The sequence below is a fragment of the Chelonoidis abingdonii genome, chromosome 13, assembly GCF_003597395.2.
Source record: "Chelonoidis abingdonii isolate Lonesome George chromosome 13, CheloAbing_2.0, whole genome shotgun sequence".
Lineage (NCBI taxonomy): Eukaryota > Metazoa > Chordata > Testudines > Testudinidae > Chelonoidis > Chelonoidis abingdonii.
Genome location: NC_133781.1, coordinates 18,073,173 through 18,088,071, shown reverse-complemented (window position 1 = coordinate 18,088,071; position 14,899 = coordinate 18,073,173). Strand labels below are relative to the sequence as shown.

General features: G+C 47.6%; 1 protein-coding gene across 8 annotated transcripts in view; it reads left to right on the top strand.

Annotated features, from left to right (window-relative positions):
* The window catches only part of TMEM94 (transmembrane protein 94), a 111,465-nt gene that overhangs the window by 92,480 nt on the left and 4,086 nt on the right, over nucleotides 1-14,899 (top strand). For all 8 annotated transcript variants that reach the window (XM_075071798.1, XM_075071797.1, XM_032792932.2 and 5 more), the window contains 11 exons: nucleotides 648-786; nucleotides 2,071-2,186; nucleotides 3,517-3,616; nucleotides 4,872-4,980; nucleotides 6,388-6,577; nucleotides 7,409-7,486; nucleotides 8,076-8,161; nucleotides 11,570-11,651; nucleotides 12,070-12,224; nucleotides 12,812-12,906; nucleotides 14,507-14,600. In XM_075071798.1, coding sequence (XP_074927899.1) covers nucleotides 648-786; nucleotides 2,071-2,186; nucleotides 3,517-3,616; nucleotides 4,872-4,980; nucleotides 6,388-6,577; nucleotides 7,409-7,486; nucleotides 8,076-8,161; nucleotides 11,570-11,651; nucleotides 12,070-12,224; nucleotides 12,812-12,906; nucleotides 14,507-14,600 — 1,244 coding nt within the window. The remainder of the gene's footprint in view (nucleotides 1-647; nucleotides 787-2,070; nucleotides 2,187-3,516; nucleotides 3,617-4,871; nucleotides 4,981-6,387; nucleotides 6,578-7,408; nucleotides 7,487-8,075; nucleotides 8,162-11,569; nucleotides 11,652-12,069; nucleotides 12,225-12,811; nucleotides 12,907-14,506; nucleotides 14,601-14,899) is intronic.

Sequence of the window (14,899 nt, the reverse complement as noted above, 5' to 3'; positions counted from 1 at the left end):
GGGCGGGCCGGCAGGGGTATATATTAGGCGCCATACCGGCGCCACTCCAGGGGGCGACCTGCCGGCCCACCGAGTGTTGCTAGGGTAAAAGTTTCTCCGACGAACATGCACGCGGCGCGCGCACACCTAACTGGAATGGATATGAGCAAGCACTCGAAGAAGAACTATTCTTACACCTCTTGTCAGCTGTCTGTAATTAACCATCTTGATTATCACTACAAAAGCTTTTTTCCTGCTGCTAACAGATCATCTGAATTAATTAGCCTCTTAGAGCTGGTATTGCATCTTCTCTGTATGTATATATATATACTCTTCTTATATGTTCCATTCTATGCATCTGATGAAGTGGGCTGTAGCCCACAAAAGCTTATGCTCAAATAAATTTGTTAGTGTCTATGGTGCCACAAGTACTCCTATTCTTTTTACAAATACAAACTAACACGGCTGCTACTCTGAAATACATCTCTGCTGTATCCCTTTCTGAACTTGCATGGCCCTTGCCTTGAAGTTCATCCTCCAAGAGTAACCCTACCTAGCTGCCTAATGGGTCTTGGTGGCATATGCTGGTCAGGGGGCATCTGTATGTATTGACCCCAAAGCACTGGTCCCTGCATCAGCTCTGTAAAATCTTGTGTGCTCTCCCTCAGGTCTTTGCTGAGAAGATGGGTCTTGAGACTGGCTGGAACTGCCACATATCCTTAACACCCAATGGAGATGTGCCCGGGTCAGAGATTCCTCCCTCCAGTCCCAGCCATGCAGGTTCTTTGCATGATGACCTGAATCAGGGTGAGAGCACTTCCCTCTAGGAAAGGTGGCTGTATGATTCAGAGGCGGGATGTGTCTGCCTGTAGCTAACGAATGTGGTATATGGTGAGCAAGATAGGATGCTCTGGTTAGGGTTTACTAACTGGCAGTGGAGTTCAGCTGTGACTCAGTGGCTTCTCACCACAGCTGCCAGTTAGGGGATGTGACTAGGTGGCTCCCATTGAAGGATGAAACCAGGAATCTGGTAAGGATGAGCTGTCCAGTTTATCCCTTCAGCATATGTATATAACATAGTGAAACCTGCAGTAATAAACCTGAAGAAAATAGTCTGCTACGGTCTTAGGAAGCCACTCAAATGTTCCTCACTGTTTCCAAGACAGTCCTGTTTAACCTGTACTTAACCTACTAAAACCAGTCTTAACTTGTTAGAACTGTGAGCCCAAACCTGAATGTGCATGACTTGCGTGTGTGAGTACCATGCAGTCATGGTAATTCTGCCACTCACGTGGCTGTTTAGGAATCTAACTGCTGATTTGTGTGCCCACTTACTGCAATTCCATGCACAATCATGGGAGCTGGGTGCACACACACTTTTGTGCACATAACTATCATGTCTGTGTACGCAATAGCCTGCCGTGGAGTTGTTCATTTGCAGTTCCAATTTTTGCTACAGCCTTGATGTAGTTGTTGAGGGAATGTTTGAGGCCAGGTTAGCTGACTCAGGCTTGCACTGTGGGACTAAAATAGCAATGAAGGTGTTCCTACTCGGACTGGAGTTTGGGCTCCGGAACCTGGTGAGGAGGTGGGTCTCCAAGCCAGAGTAGGAATGTCTACACTGCTATTTTTAGCCTCATAGTGCAAGCCCGAGTCACTTGACTTGGACTCTGAGACTCAATGCCACAGGGTTGGGTTTTTTTGCAATGTTGGACTTATCCTGTGGGTCTGTCTCTGGACTGAAGGTTGCTCTTCTTCCTCACTTTAGATGTGATTTCTCTAGTCTCTCCCCAGAAGACAGTGTGAGCAGGGAGAAAGCTCTTCTGGTTCTGCTGCCTATCATGTATCAAAAGATTAAAGAGACTAGGCTCATGCATCTGCCTCTGAGCAGATTAGTCATTTAAAAATTTTATTTTAAGAGACAGTTGAGTGGGATCTGACTGCAGCTAACCTAGAAAATCAGAGCTTATGTTTTCAGGCTTCCACAGTTGCACGTGAAGGTGCTGTGTGTGTTGCAGGGGCACATGGCTGGAAATGGTGCAGTGTAGACAGGGCTGTGCTTATTTTTACCGCTGTCTCTCTCTGCTTCAGTCTCTCGTGATGATGTGGAGGGCCTGCTGCTGATGGAAGAGGAAGGGCACTTGGATCTCATCAGCTTTCAGCCAACAGACAGCGATATCCCCAGCTTCTTGGAGGACTGCAACAGGGTGAGTGTATCTTTCCTTCTCCACGCCACACTGACTCTCTGGTTAAGAGCAACACCTCGGTGCTTTCCAGGAGCACCACCCTCATGTAAGCCTTTGAATTGGTTCGTGTTGTGTCTCTTGATTCCTCCCAGCTTGACATCAAGGACCCGCACAACCCCCAGCACTAAGTAGTTCAGTTTTACCCCTTTGCAAGCTCTCCTTCCTTCTTCCCATGAGAAGGTTTAAGAGTGCTAGGTGATTAAGGAGTTGAGATGGCCATACGCAGAACTGCCCAGGAAGATGTGAGGAGAAACGAGGCTTCTCTCTTTCCATCTGGATTCCCTACCTTTCCTCTTCCAAGTGCATGTGGGGGTGCGGGAGTGGGGAGTGGTGTGTGCTGGCAGAAAACACTTCTCCCCTTCCCCGATCTTGGGCTGCAGCAGGCTTTGTCAGAGCAGATCAATGACTGGGAAATGCTGCTCTTCTGCAGCAGCAGGCCTGATGGCCCACATAAGTCTGGGAGATGGCACGTAGCTTCTACTGGCCTCACAGAGACACAAATTTAAAACCACTCCAGTAGGCCGCTATTTAGAAAAAGAAAACTTATCTCTTAAATTTCAGCTGGGTTGCAGATGAAATGCCTCTCCCTTCTCCTCACCTACCCCCCCCCCACCCCACACACACACTAGGAGAGAGCAGAGAGCCCCAAAAAGCCTGGCCTTCAGACAGGCAAAAACTCACTGTATCCCCTTCCTCCCCCTGGAGCTATTCCCCTCTTTCCTTTTTTCATGTTCATTTCTCCCTCTCGCTCCATCAAACAACCTCTCTCTCTCACATCCCTGACCAGTCTCTCCCCCTTGTGGGTTAGCGCTTGTGCAAAGTGGTCTCTTTTGCCCAGGAAGGCTAGCTGCAGCAGCCGGGCTAGTCTGACATCCCCTCTTGATTCAGTTGGTTGTCCTGGGCTGGTGTTCCAGGTTGAATTGAAGGATTCAATCTCTTCCTAATGCAATGTCTGAGCTAGTGTTCTGGCTGGATGGTCAAGCACTAGTTAAATCCCTGATCACTGCTGGGTCATGCTGCGTCTGCCAAGGGCAAATAGTTAATCATGGGGAAGAGCATGGGCCAATGGCATGTGAATTGCAAAGTAATGCTTCAGCAGGAGCCTTGTTTTACACTCTCTTAGGAAAGCCAAGCTCTCTCTACAGTGGACAGCAACTTAGGCCCAATCCTGCAAACACAGGAATCTCGCCCCACAGAGATTTGAGTGCAGGAGTGGGGGGGCTGTAATGACCATCTTGGTATTAATTTACAATTTTCTCCTGCCACCTTAATCTTTCTTCTTCCCCTACAGGCCAAACTTCCTCGAGGGATCCACCAGGTCAGACCTCACCTGCAGAACATTGACAATGTGCCTTTGCTGGTGCCCCTCTTTACGGATTGCACCTCAGAGAGTAAGTGACTACTGGGCTGTGCCTGTCTCACACATCAGCTGCCAAACATCTTCTCCAGATCGTTGCTGTGGGTCATGAGAGTGTGGAGGGGTGGGGAGACCCTGCAGCAAACTGGGAGGGGCATTCTGGATGGATGAGCCTCCATAGCAATCTTATGTGCTGAGGGCCAGATCCTGTTCCCTTCTGAAATCAATAGGAGTTTTACCATTAACTTGCTATAGTGAACATAACCGCTAAGAAACTCCCCCTGCAGTTAGCTTTAATAGGAGTTACAAAAATGAGCATCTACAACACTGCTGCTCATTACTTAATAATAAGTGTTAGTAACCTGCAGAGGAATGTGGAGGCTTTGATCTCCACTTGCAGAGATCATTTGCTTACCTGGATCGGAAATCACTTCCTGGAAGTCATTTCCTACTATGGCAGTGGTATTAGTGGACTACCTGACTGGCACAAGCTTTCTGCATGACTTTGTTTATGTCACTTCCCCTTTCAGTGCCTTAGTTCCTTCATCTGTAAAATGGGGATAATGCTCCTTGTGAATGTGGGTAAAGTGACTCAGTCTTGCATGATTTAAGGGGGAAATCCTTATTTTAAATTATTTCCCAGGCCTTTGTGCTCAGCAGCCAAGTCCATGTTAATTGCAAGCTCAAGGGACAGTGCCCCATGCAGAGGAGCAAAGGTTCAAATGGCTCTGGATCAAAATTCCACCCCTTCCCTCCACGAGCAGGTGCATAGGGTACCAGGAGGGCAGTTATTTCTTTCCAAAGGCATAGACTGAGCTAGGATTGGATTGCATACACCTGTCCCGAAGTGGCAAGAATATTTAGTGAAGTGAGAGGATGATTTTTGCCTTCCCTTTATCAGAGGCTAGAGCGTAGAGCTTCCTGGTGAGGGAAGAAGGGGTTTGTGTGGACAGTTAAAATAAAGCTGCTGAGATCTGTTCTGGAGGGTCTGTTCTTGATGTTGGTTTATAACTCATTGGGGAATTCCTAGTAAATGTGAAGGACAATATATTTTAATCTCAGATCATATAATTTTAAGGTCAAAAAGCTGATGGGCTTAGCCTTTGTTGTCTGAAGGACTCAGTTCCAAAGAGCAGTCTTGAGGTGTGTTGATCTGGTAACCTTTAACCGGTTTAACTGTTTGTCTCCAGAAATGAAATCAGAGTGAGAGGAGATTTAAAATGCTGCTGTGCCAGTGTTTGTATATGCTACGGTAAGGCATTAAATCTCCCTTTGTCATTCTCTCGCAGCCATGTGTGAGATGATCAAGATCATGCAGGAGTATGGAGAGGTGACCTGCTGTCTGGGGAGCTCTGCCAACCTGCGGAACAGCTGCCTCTTCCTGCAGAGTGACATCAGGTGGGAAAGCCGGATCTGGACTCCTTAAACTGGCTGGTTGCTGCATGTGTGAGGAAATAGCAGCTTGCACTGCTCACAGTTGGCGAATTCCATTAGCATCAGCCTTTTTTTTTTCTTCTTCTTTTTTCCTTCCATGAGAGGTTTTTGAAACCACTTATCTTTGGGTGGGGTGATTGCTCATGTCGCCTGGCAACGATATTAATCAATTTAGTAGTGTAGCCTAGTTTGTGGGGATAAATTATTTGGAAGGGGAGTTGGACCCACGTTTTTAAAGGTATGTGTGGAAAGCACCTGATCTGTACTATGCAAGTCAGGCTTGTCTGTGCAAATTTCCATACTTGTGCACTTGGGAGATGTATGCTTACTTTTGCACATGGGTTTTACAAAAAACTGGGTGGCTTTCTGTGTAAATGCTACAAACATAGATGCATGTGCTCAGCTGTGTGTCTGCATATAAATATTCTATCTAAATCGAGGCCAGATTTCCGTGTATTCCAGAGAATATGCACATGTTAAGTATTTGTTAGAGATCAAAGGGATACTTTTTAAAAAGAGCCTAAAGGACTTAGGAGCACCCTTTTTTTAAAAACTACAAATACAGGGTAAAATTTATTACAATTGTTTGAAAAATAATAACGTACCTTGTTTTTATATCAATTTTCTTGCCTCACCAATTCCTTATATGCACATGCCATGATGTCTCCTAGGTAAAATGACAACATTTTATCTACTCCTTTGTTTCTGTAAACTTGTTAAACCTGTGAGAGGCGTTTTTGGCAGTAATACATCAGTATTACTACCTGTCTGCTCTGCCCAGATCATGTTGGACATTTATAGTATCAAAGATCATTTCAAGGAGTACATTGTGCATCACTTGCACATTTTGCAGCCCATTGCATTACCAATGAATAGATGAGTATTACTTGCACTGTTGAATAAAAGATTGACCAAAGATTCCTAGAGCGTCAGGCTTAGTGTGTTAGACTGCACTTGTCATTGGCTGAGTGCATCATAATGAGTCAGATCAATTGTAGACTGAGGCCAAGATGTTTCAGAGGTGATCAGTGATCTTGGGTCATCACATGAGACACCATCAAAGAGCCCGATTTTCAGAAAGTGCTGGACACCCATCTCTTACAAACCTGGGCCCTCAGATCGGGCCCCCAGAACTGAGGTACCCAAAATGGTTAGTCACTTCTGAAAATCTTGGTGTTAACTGAAAGCAGGTGGGATTTGCTCCTAAATCCACTGGGCACTTTTGAAACTCCCACAGGGAGCCATAGGTGATGTATATTCACACATTACATATGTTGTAGATACATGTTATGTACTTGATCTTCAGTATGCACACGGTTTTCTCCGCGTGCAGTAGTGCCTTGCCTTACCATTGCACTGTTGTCTGTGCAGCATAGCACTGGATCCACTCTATCCATCCCGCTGCTCCTGGGAGACTTTTGGCTATGCCACAAGCACTAACATGACACAAGTCTCAGATGACCTTACACCCCTGCAGCTCTCAGGCCAGCTCAACAGCTTGCCCTGCTCCTTATCCTTCCACCAGGAAGAGAGCATCAGTATTATCCGACTTATAGAACAGGTGAGTCTGCTACATTTCCCCTTTGGTTCGCCGACAGTCTGTCTATCCATCCAAAACCACAGCCTGACTGTACAGATCTCCAGTCCTAATAATCCCACCTGTCTGTTACAAAGAGCAAAACAGGAGTCTTATGTGGCCATTTTAGCAGTGGTGAGGCCTCCCATTCAGCTTCTTTATCCCCTTTGTGAACTACATCCATAGCACTCTCTGCTGATACCCAGCTGCCCTTTGCTTGGCCAGCATTGAGGAGATATTATTCTGCCTGATTTCTCCCTTTCCAGTGAAGCGTGTCAAAAATGGGAAAGCCAGGCAGTCAGCTTGAGACTGTTTCAGCAAATAGTCTTGTGTCTATGGTGAGACCTCAAAGTGAGTTCTCTGACAGGTGTAAAAGTTTTGCTACTCAAAGATGCAGCAGGACAATGGGAGGAGGGAGTGTGTTGTGACACCAGAATCCTGACCTTAAAATGGGTAAGGAATGTGCCTATGGAGGGCTCTAGACAGATAAGCCTTTACTGCAAAGTTAGCATTAAACCTAGAAAGGCAAAGATGATTGGAGAGGTTCAGCTCTGGGCTTAATTCTGCACCTACACCCCTACCATCGTCTATGGCTCGGCTGGAGACCCTCTCCCTTGCCCCACACCAAGTTTAACTCCTCTCCTCTCCCACTCTCCCCATACCGGCCAGAGACTCTGCCTCAACCACCCAAAATATTTCCTGCGAGGCTGTTTCCTGTGTGGATGTTCCATGCAAAGTGAGTATGAGCTCCTTTGGGCTCCTTGCAGCAGGTACCTTCCTAGCGATTGCCCTGTGGGGGCTTGTGCTTTCTTGCAGGCGAGGCATGCGACATACGGGATCCGCAAGTGTTTCCTCTTCTTGTTGCAGTGCCAGCTAACTCTGGTGGTCATTCAGGTGAGCCCCCCACCCTTGCGGGGCTTAGGGGAGGAAAGCTGGAGGTATGTGAGGATGTAGCCCAATGGGATGGGTCAGCCCTGGAAGGGGGTGGGCTTTGGCATTCTCCAGGGTTTATACAACTGTTATGGTTGGGATCCTGTGTATCCAGTACACTTGTTTCACTTACTCCCATTGCTGATTGAACATAATCCTATTAAAGAACACTCTTTGATGAGGGCAGTTACTATGCTAGCCATGATCAGACTCTGGTTGCCTCCTGGCCTAGACTGCCCTTCTGCTTAGGCAGGGTTTTAACTAGCCTCCTTCAGGGAATGTTCTTTGGCCCCCTCTTGCCCTGGGTTGTAGCCTGGGGATTTGGGTAGGCACTGCTGTTCCCGGAGAAGGTTATCTCTAGCCTCTGCCACCAAGCAGTCCAGAGCAGCAGGCAGGGCTTTGCAGCGCATCTCCAAAGCAATCCAGATTCTCTAGTATCCAGCCTGTCCCTGCGCCTAATGGGTTAGGGCACAGGGAGAAGCAGGTGGGGGTGTGGTTGATCTCCCAGTCCTGTTGCTGATCATGCCTTTCTCTGTGGGGGTTCTTTGTTCAGTTCCTGTCCTGCCTGGTGCAGCTGCCGCCCATTCTGAGCACCACAGACATCCTATGGCTCTCCTGTTTCTGTTATCCACTGCTAAGGTGAGTGAGCTGAGGGCATCTCCCTGGATACATTTCCCTTTATTGTGGCTTTGCCATCTGCAAAATGGGGCTAATATCTGCCATTGCTTCTCGGGGACATTGCGAGGGCTAACTGATGTCTGTAAAGGGCTGTGAGCTCCTTGACTGAAAGAAGAAATGTTGAGAGATTGTTAATGCTTGTCTGTGGCTTGGCTTCGTTAGTCCTGCCCTTTGTTACAGAGCCCTTGTAACTGGTTGCCCCAGATGTTCACCTCAACCTGTTATCATGCATGAAAACTGTGAACGGCCTTGTCCATCCCAGGATTTCCCGTGTGCTTGGGATGGCACGTTGGTTTGCATGGTAAGGGCAAGCCTTTCCTCTTAGTGTGGCTCCATGCAGAGAGCAGTGGTGCTCATCTTGTGGAGCTGAAGGAGCTGCCTTTGCGGAGAGTTGGAGCCGTAAGGTTCCAGAGAGCTGTCCTGGCACTATGCTTGGAGGTTTAGTGTCATAGTGTCATCGGGACATGAGGTCACACATTGATACGATAGTGTGGGGTCAGGAAATTGTGGTATGGCTGTCTGCTGTGTGGCTGTGACTCTGCAGTGACAATGCTGCTCTGGCAGAGGATGGGATGGATGATCTAAGGGGTGCTTTATTCATCTCTGGCTTCAATGACCCTTTAAATATGCCCTCTCTCCTCCTGTGCTCCTGGGTACTGCAAGGGGATGAGGGATGTTTCTCCTTTTTTCTCTTGCTCCTGTGAGTGAGGAGGCAAGAGGGTGTGTTTGTTCTTTATTCGTCCAAGTTCCCTTCCTTGCTGGTAGAGGACAGGGAGATTTTGCCTCTTCCAAAGTCCTTACAGCTTCCCTGGTGGCTGGGAAGGTTGGAGCTGTGCTCTGTGTGGAGAGCACTCATGATCAGGCACAGCCAGAGGGGCTGCAGCTTGAGTATCCCTGATATGACCATTCAGAGTGGTAGCCTTGTTAGTCTGTATCAGCAAAAAGAATGAGAAGTACTTGTGGCACCTTAGAGACTAAAAGTTTATTTCGGCATAAGCTTTTGTGGACTAAAACCCACTTCATTGGATGCATGCAGTGGAAAATACAGTAGGAAGATGTATATACCCAGAGAACATGAAAAAATGAGTGTGGCCATACCAACTCTTAACAAGACTAATCAATTAAGGTGGGCTATTATCAGCAGAGGGAAAAAACCTGTTGTGGTGATAATCAGGATGGGCCATTTCAAACAGCTGACAAAGTGGTATGAGTAACAATAGGGGGAAAATTAGCATGGGGAAATAGTTTTTACTTTGTGTAATGACCCATCCACTCCCAGTCTTTATTCAAGCCTAATTTAATGGTGTCCAGTTTGCAAATTAATTCCAGTTCTGCCGTTTCTTGTTGAAGTCTGTTTTTGAGGTTTTTTTGTTGGAGAATTGTGACTCTTAGGTCTGTAATTGAGTGACCAGGAAGGTGGAAGTGTTCTCCGACTGGTTTTTGAATGTTATAATTCTTGACGTCTGATTTGTGTCCATTTATTCTGTTGCGTAGAGACTGTCCGGTTTGGCCAATGTACATGGCAGAGGGGCATTGCTGGCACATGATGGCATATATCACACTGGTAGATGTGCAGGTGAATGAGACTCTGATGGTGTGGCTGATGGTGTCCCTTGAATAGATATATGGGCAGAGTTGGCAACGGGCTTTGTTGCAAGGATAAGTTCTTGGGTTAGTGTTTTTGGTGTGCGGTTGCTGGTGAGTATTTGCTTCAGGTTGGGGGGCTGTCTGTAAGCAAGGACTGGCCTGTCTCCCAAGATCTGTGAGAGTGAGGGATCGTCCTTAAGGATAGGTTGTAGATCCTTGATGATGTGCTGGAGAGGTTTTAGTTGGGGGCTGAAGGTAACGGCTAGTGGCATTCTGTTACTTTCTCTGTTGGGCCTATCCTGGAGTAGGTGACTTCTGGGTATTCTTCTGGCTCTGTCAATCTGTTTCTTCACTTCAGCAAGTGGTATTGTAGTTTTAAGAATGCTTGATAGAAATCTTGTAGGTGTTTGTCTGTGTCTGAGGGATTGGAGCAAATGTGGTTGTATCTTAGAGCTTGGCTGTAGCCAGTGGATCGTGTGATGTGATCTGGATGAAAGCTGAAGGCATGTAGGTAAGTATAGCTGTCAGTAGGTTTCCAGTATAGGGTGGTGTTTATGTGACCATCGCTTATTAGCACTGTGTCCAGGAAGTGGATCTCTTGTGTGGACTGGTCCAGGCTGAGGTTGATGGTGGCATGGAAATTGTTGAAATCACGGTGGAATTCCTCAAGGGCTTCCTTTCCATGGGTCCAGATGATGAAGAGGTTATCAATGTAGCACAAGTAGAGTAGAGGCATTAGGGGATGAGAGCTGAGAAGCGTAGTTCTAAGTCAACCATAAAAATATTTGGCATACTGCGGGGCCATGCGGGTACCCATAGCAGTGCTGCTGACCTGAAGGTATATATTGTCCCCAAATGTGAAATAGTTGTGGGTGAGGACAAAGTCACAAAATTCAGCCACCAGGTTTACCATGACATTATTGGGGATATTGTTCCTGATGGCTTGTAGTCCATCTTTGTGTGGAATGTCTTCTACATCCCTAGTGGCCAGGATGGTGTTTTCTAGAAGATCACCAATGGATTGTAGTTTCCTCAGGAAATCAGTGGTGTCTCAAAGATAGGTAGGAGTGCTGGTAGTGTAGGGCCTGAGGAGAGAGTCTACATAGCCAGACAATCCTGCTGTCAGGGTGCCAATGCCTGAAATAGCCCTGCTCGGGGTATTTCCCCTACTAATATTTCCCCTACTGTTACTCACACCTTCTTGTCAACTGTTTGAAATGGGCCATCCTGATGATCACCACAAAAGTTTTTTTTCTCCTGCTGATAATAGCCCACCTTAATTGATTAGTCTCGTTAGAGTTGGTATGGCAATACCCATTTTTTCATGTTCTCTGGGTATATATATCTTCCTACAGTATTTTCCAGTGCATGCATCCGATTGAAATGGGTTTTAGTCCACAAAAGCTTATGCCCAAATAAATTTGTTAGTGTCTAAGGTGCCACAATACTCCTGTTCTTTTTGCTGATATGATCATGTATCCTAGTCACTCACCTGGAGGTTAGCTTACCCCTTGCCATTTGAACCTTCCACTTCCTGGATTGCTTGGCATATAGGCCTAAGAAAATACAAGTATATTGTCAGAGCACTTTGAGTTTAGCAAACCAAATGATGCTGTGGAAATGCCCTTTGGATGACTGGGGGCCTGGCCAAGGTTTTCCATGATAATGCTAGAAGCAGTGAGATTTGCTTCTCCTTTACTTCAGATGTTAGGGCTGCTGTTTTGGATGATGTGATGTGTGGTTGGAGATGCCATCAGGACTAACCTCTGTCTGTTTCCCCAGTGTCTCTCTTCTAGGCAAGCCCCCCCACAGCTCCGTCATGTCCATGGCAACTGGGAAAAATTTAACAGCCATTCCTAAAAAGGTAGGAAGCGTGTTGGATGGGAACAGCCTGCACTTCCCATCCACGGTTATCTAGGATGGAGCCGTCACGGGGCTCACATGCTTTCCAGCGGCCCTGTTTGCACATTCTGTCCCGTTGACTTGGCTCACGTCGCCATCCTTTGATGGTGACAGGATGAAGGGAAGCCCGTGCAGCCAGTGTCCCTTTTGGGGCTGCCAATGTCTTGGCTGGGTCCTGGCGATGCAGCCACTTGCTGCTGTCATCGAGGCTGGGGCACGGAGATCCTTGCTGGAGATCAAGCTCTTGAGTCTACTGTAGTGTCCCAAGAGCAGGGGAAACTGTAGAAAGCTGGGAGGAAAGGCTGAAATGGAGTAAATGCCTCTGATTCTAGGCCAGTTTCCTGAATGACTGACTGGCTTTTGTTGTGCCCTGTTTGCAGACTCAGCATTACTTCCTGCTCTGCTTCCTGCTGAAATTCAGCCTGACCATCTGTTCCTGCCTTGTCTGCTTTGGGTTCACGCTGCACGAGTCCTGCAAAGGGATGAACACCACCAGCCTCAACCTCAGCGCCTGCTCCTCCATCATGGTGTACAGGTGAGGAACAGACCCTGCCACAGCACACACCTCATCCTGCTGTCCTCCATCCTTCTCCAACTCCTTGCATTCCCTGTGCTCCATCTTCGTTTTTCTCTGGGCTGCTTCCCCTCTCTTTCTCATGGACCCACGTTGCTGGAGCAGTCTCTCAGGTAGTGTACCTCAAACCCACTTCCTCCAAATAGCCCCCAAACCCCACCAGGTTCTGTCTCACTATCACTGGAGCCTAGACTGTAAGTTCTCTGGGGCAGACCCCTGCTGGCATGATTTACCTTCTGTGTGGCCTGATGTACACTGAAGCTATCTAAATCCTACTGGTGCAGTGTGATCCTGGGCTTCCTGCCTCTGATTCTTAGAACTCCCACTCCCCTATATAGGGAGAAGGCTGGCTCTCCAGCCCCCTGTGCTCCCTGTGTCCTGCATTGGGAAGGGGCAGTCTCTTACCTGTTTCCCCCAGGGCTCCAGGAGGAGGAGCACATCCCTGTAACTGTGCTTGGGGAGCTGAGGCAGCCTGAATCATTAAGCACACCCGTGTCTTTAAGTTTTGTCCGAAGCAATGACTCTCAGTGACCAATTTAATTTCTCAGCAATGCTGATGGTGCCCCTGACTGGTTTGGACAGTTTTCCAACGCTCTCCTCTTAGCGCAGAAGCTCACGGCTGGTCTGATTGTTTTGCACACTGGTAAGTCTCTTTTTCCAGTGGATTTGGGTTTCTGTACTATGGGGACTACATGCTTCCTTGGCTTGTATTAGCAGGAGTGTTGTAAGCAAGACACGACAAGTAATTCTTCCACGCTACTCAGCACTGATAAGGCCTCAGCTGGAGTTTTGTGTCCAGTTCTGGGCGCCACATTTCAGGAAAGATGTGGACGAACTGGAGAAAGGCCAGAGAAGAGCATGTTTTCTAGACCTTTAATCATTTTTGTTGATCTATGAAGAAAGATTGAAAAAATTGGGTTTGTTTAGTCTGGAGAAGAGAAGACTGAGAGGGGACATAACAGTTTTCAAGTACATAAAGGGTTGTTACAAGGAGGAGGGAGAAAAATTGTTCTCGTTAACCTCTGAGGATAGGACAAAAAGCAATGGGCTTAAATTGCAGCCAAAGAGTTAGGCTGGACATTAGGAAAAACTTCCTGTTGTGGAATCTCCATCATTGGAGGTTTTTAAAAACAGGTTAGACAACCCCCTGTCAGGGATGGTCTAGTTATGTAGTCCTATCTTGAGTGCAGGAGACTGGATTAGATGACCTATTGAGGTCCCCTCCAGTTGTACACTTCTGTGGTTCACTTTCAGCTTCCTCCCAAGCTCCTGACATGAGACGGTTGTGCTCCCTGTTAGAACAAGGGCAGCCCAACTGAATGCTAAGTTAGCAACCTGCCAGGTGCCCAAGAACTGTATCGAATCTGAATAAAATAGCACAGATTGCCTCTACTCTCCTCTTTAAGGACCCCTGGACACAATAGACTGCAACATGCAGTGCTGCATCTTGATCCAACCATTCTGGCTGCTTGATGCAGGCAAGAGCATTGCATACTGGGACCTGTAGTATCGCTGGGCCACACATCTGTGTTAAGAGAGAGGCAGTCTCAATTGTGGAGCTATTCTTTGGTGAGCTCTGCTGAAAGTGTGTAACGTTAGCAGTACTGTTAACCCTTACAGTCAGGATAATGCAAAAATGCAAATAGGGAGTGTCGTAAGTGGGTAACCTCTGCTGGGCAGGAGATGCTAGCGCTGTAATTGTTGAATCTGGAGAATCCTGTGCCCCGAAGCATTACATGCACTCCACAAAGTTCTGTGTCTGGCCAAATGTGTCTCTGTTGGGCTGTGGCTTGCCTCTGAGGAAGGCCTGGGGTTAAACTGTGAGGAGTCCCTAACTGACCTATGCCTCTCCCACTTCTTTTGCTTAACTTTTCAGTGCTGATCCCTGTGCTTTCGGGGCCCATTCTGGTTCCTGCGTGTTAGCAGTGCAGTGTCATCCTGTGGTTAGAGCTCAGATAGTTGGGAGAACTAGCCTCTAAGCCTGGTTCTGACATTGCTGCACTGAGTGACCTTGGGCAGGTCTGTGCCTCAGTGTCTCCCCCAGCAAAATGTGGGAAACTCTTGCCTGCTTCACGCTGAGGTGAGGCTGTTTTGGAAGTGCCTCATGATCCTTTCAGGGAAGGCAGGATGCAGGGCCATCAGACCAGTATTGCTTCAGTTCAGGCTAAAGGCTCTTGGGGACAAAGCCCTTCTACCCGTCCATCTGTGGTGACAACTAAAATCACGTCCATCTCTCTCCACAGTGTTTATATCCGTCACCCACGTCCATCGCACCAAACCGCTGTGGAAGAAAAGCCCCTTCACTAACACATGGTGGACCCTAACTGTGGGTGTTGTGTGAGTACCATCAGGTGCTGAACAGCACAGGGAGGGGCAGGGGCTGCCATTAGACTGCAGGGAGGGGCAGGGCTTGTCTTTGGTTCAGCAGGCTCCTGACAGCTCCGGACACTTACCCCAGTGCTGTCTGTGCAAAGACTCCTATGAAATCCCTAAGCACGTTGGAAAACACCGTTCAGCAGAGTGGGATCCAGGACACTGGGGCAGGTCCTAGTTTGATCCTGTCAGTGGAAGGGCACGTGCCTTGTATAATGTTGCAGGAACAGGCGTACTTGGGCCTGAGCCCTACATCACTAGCC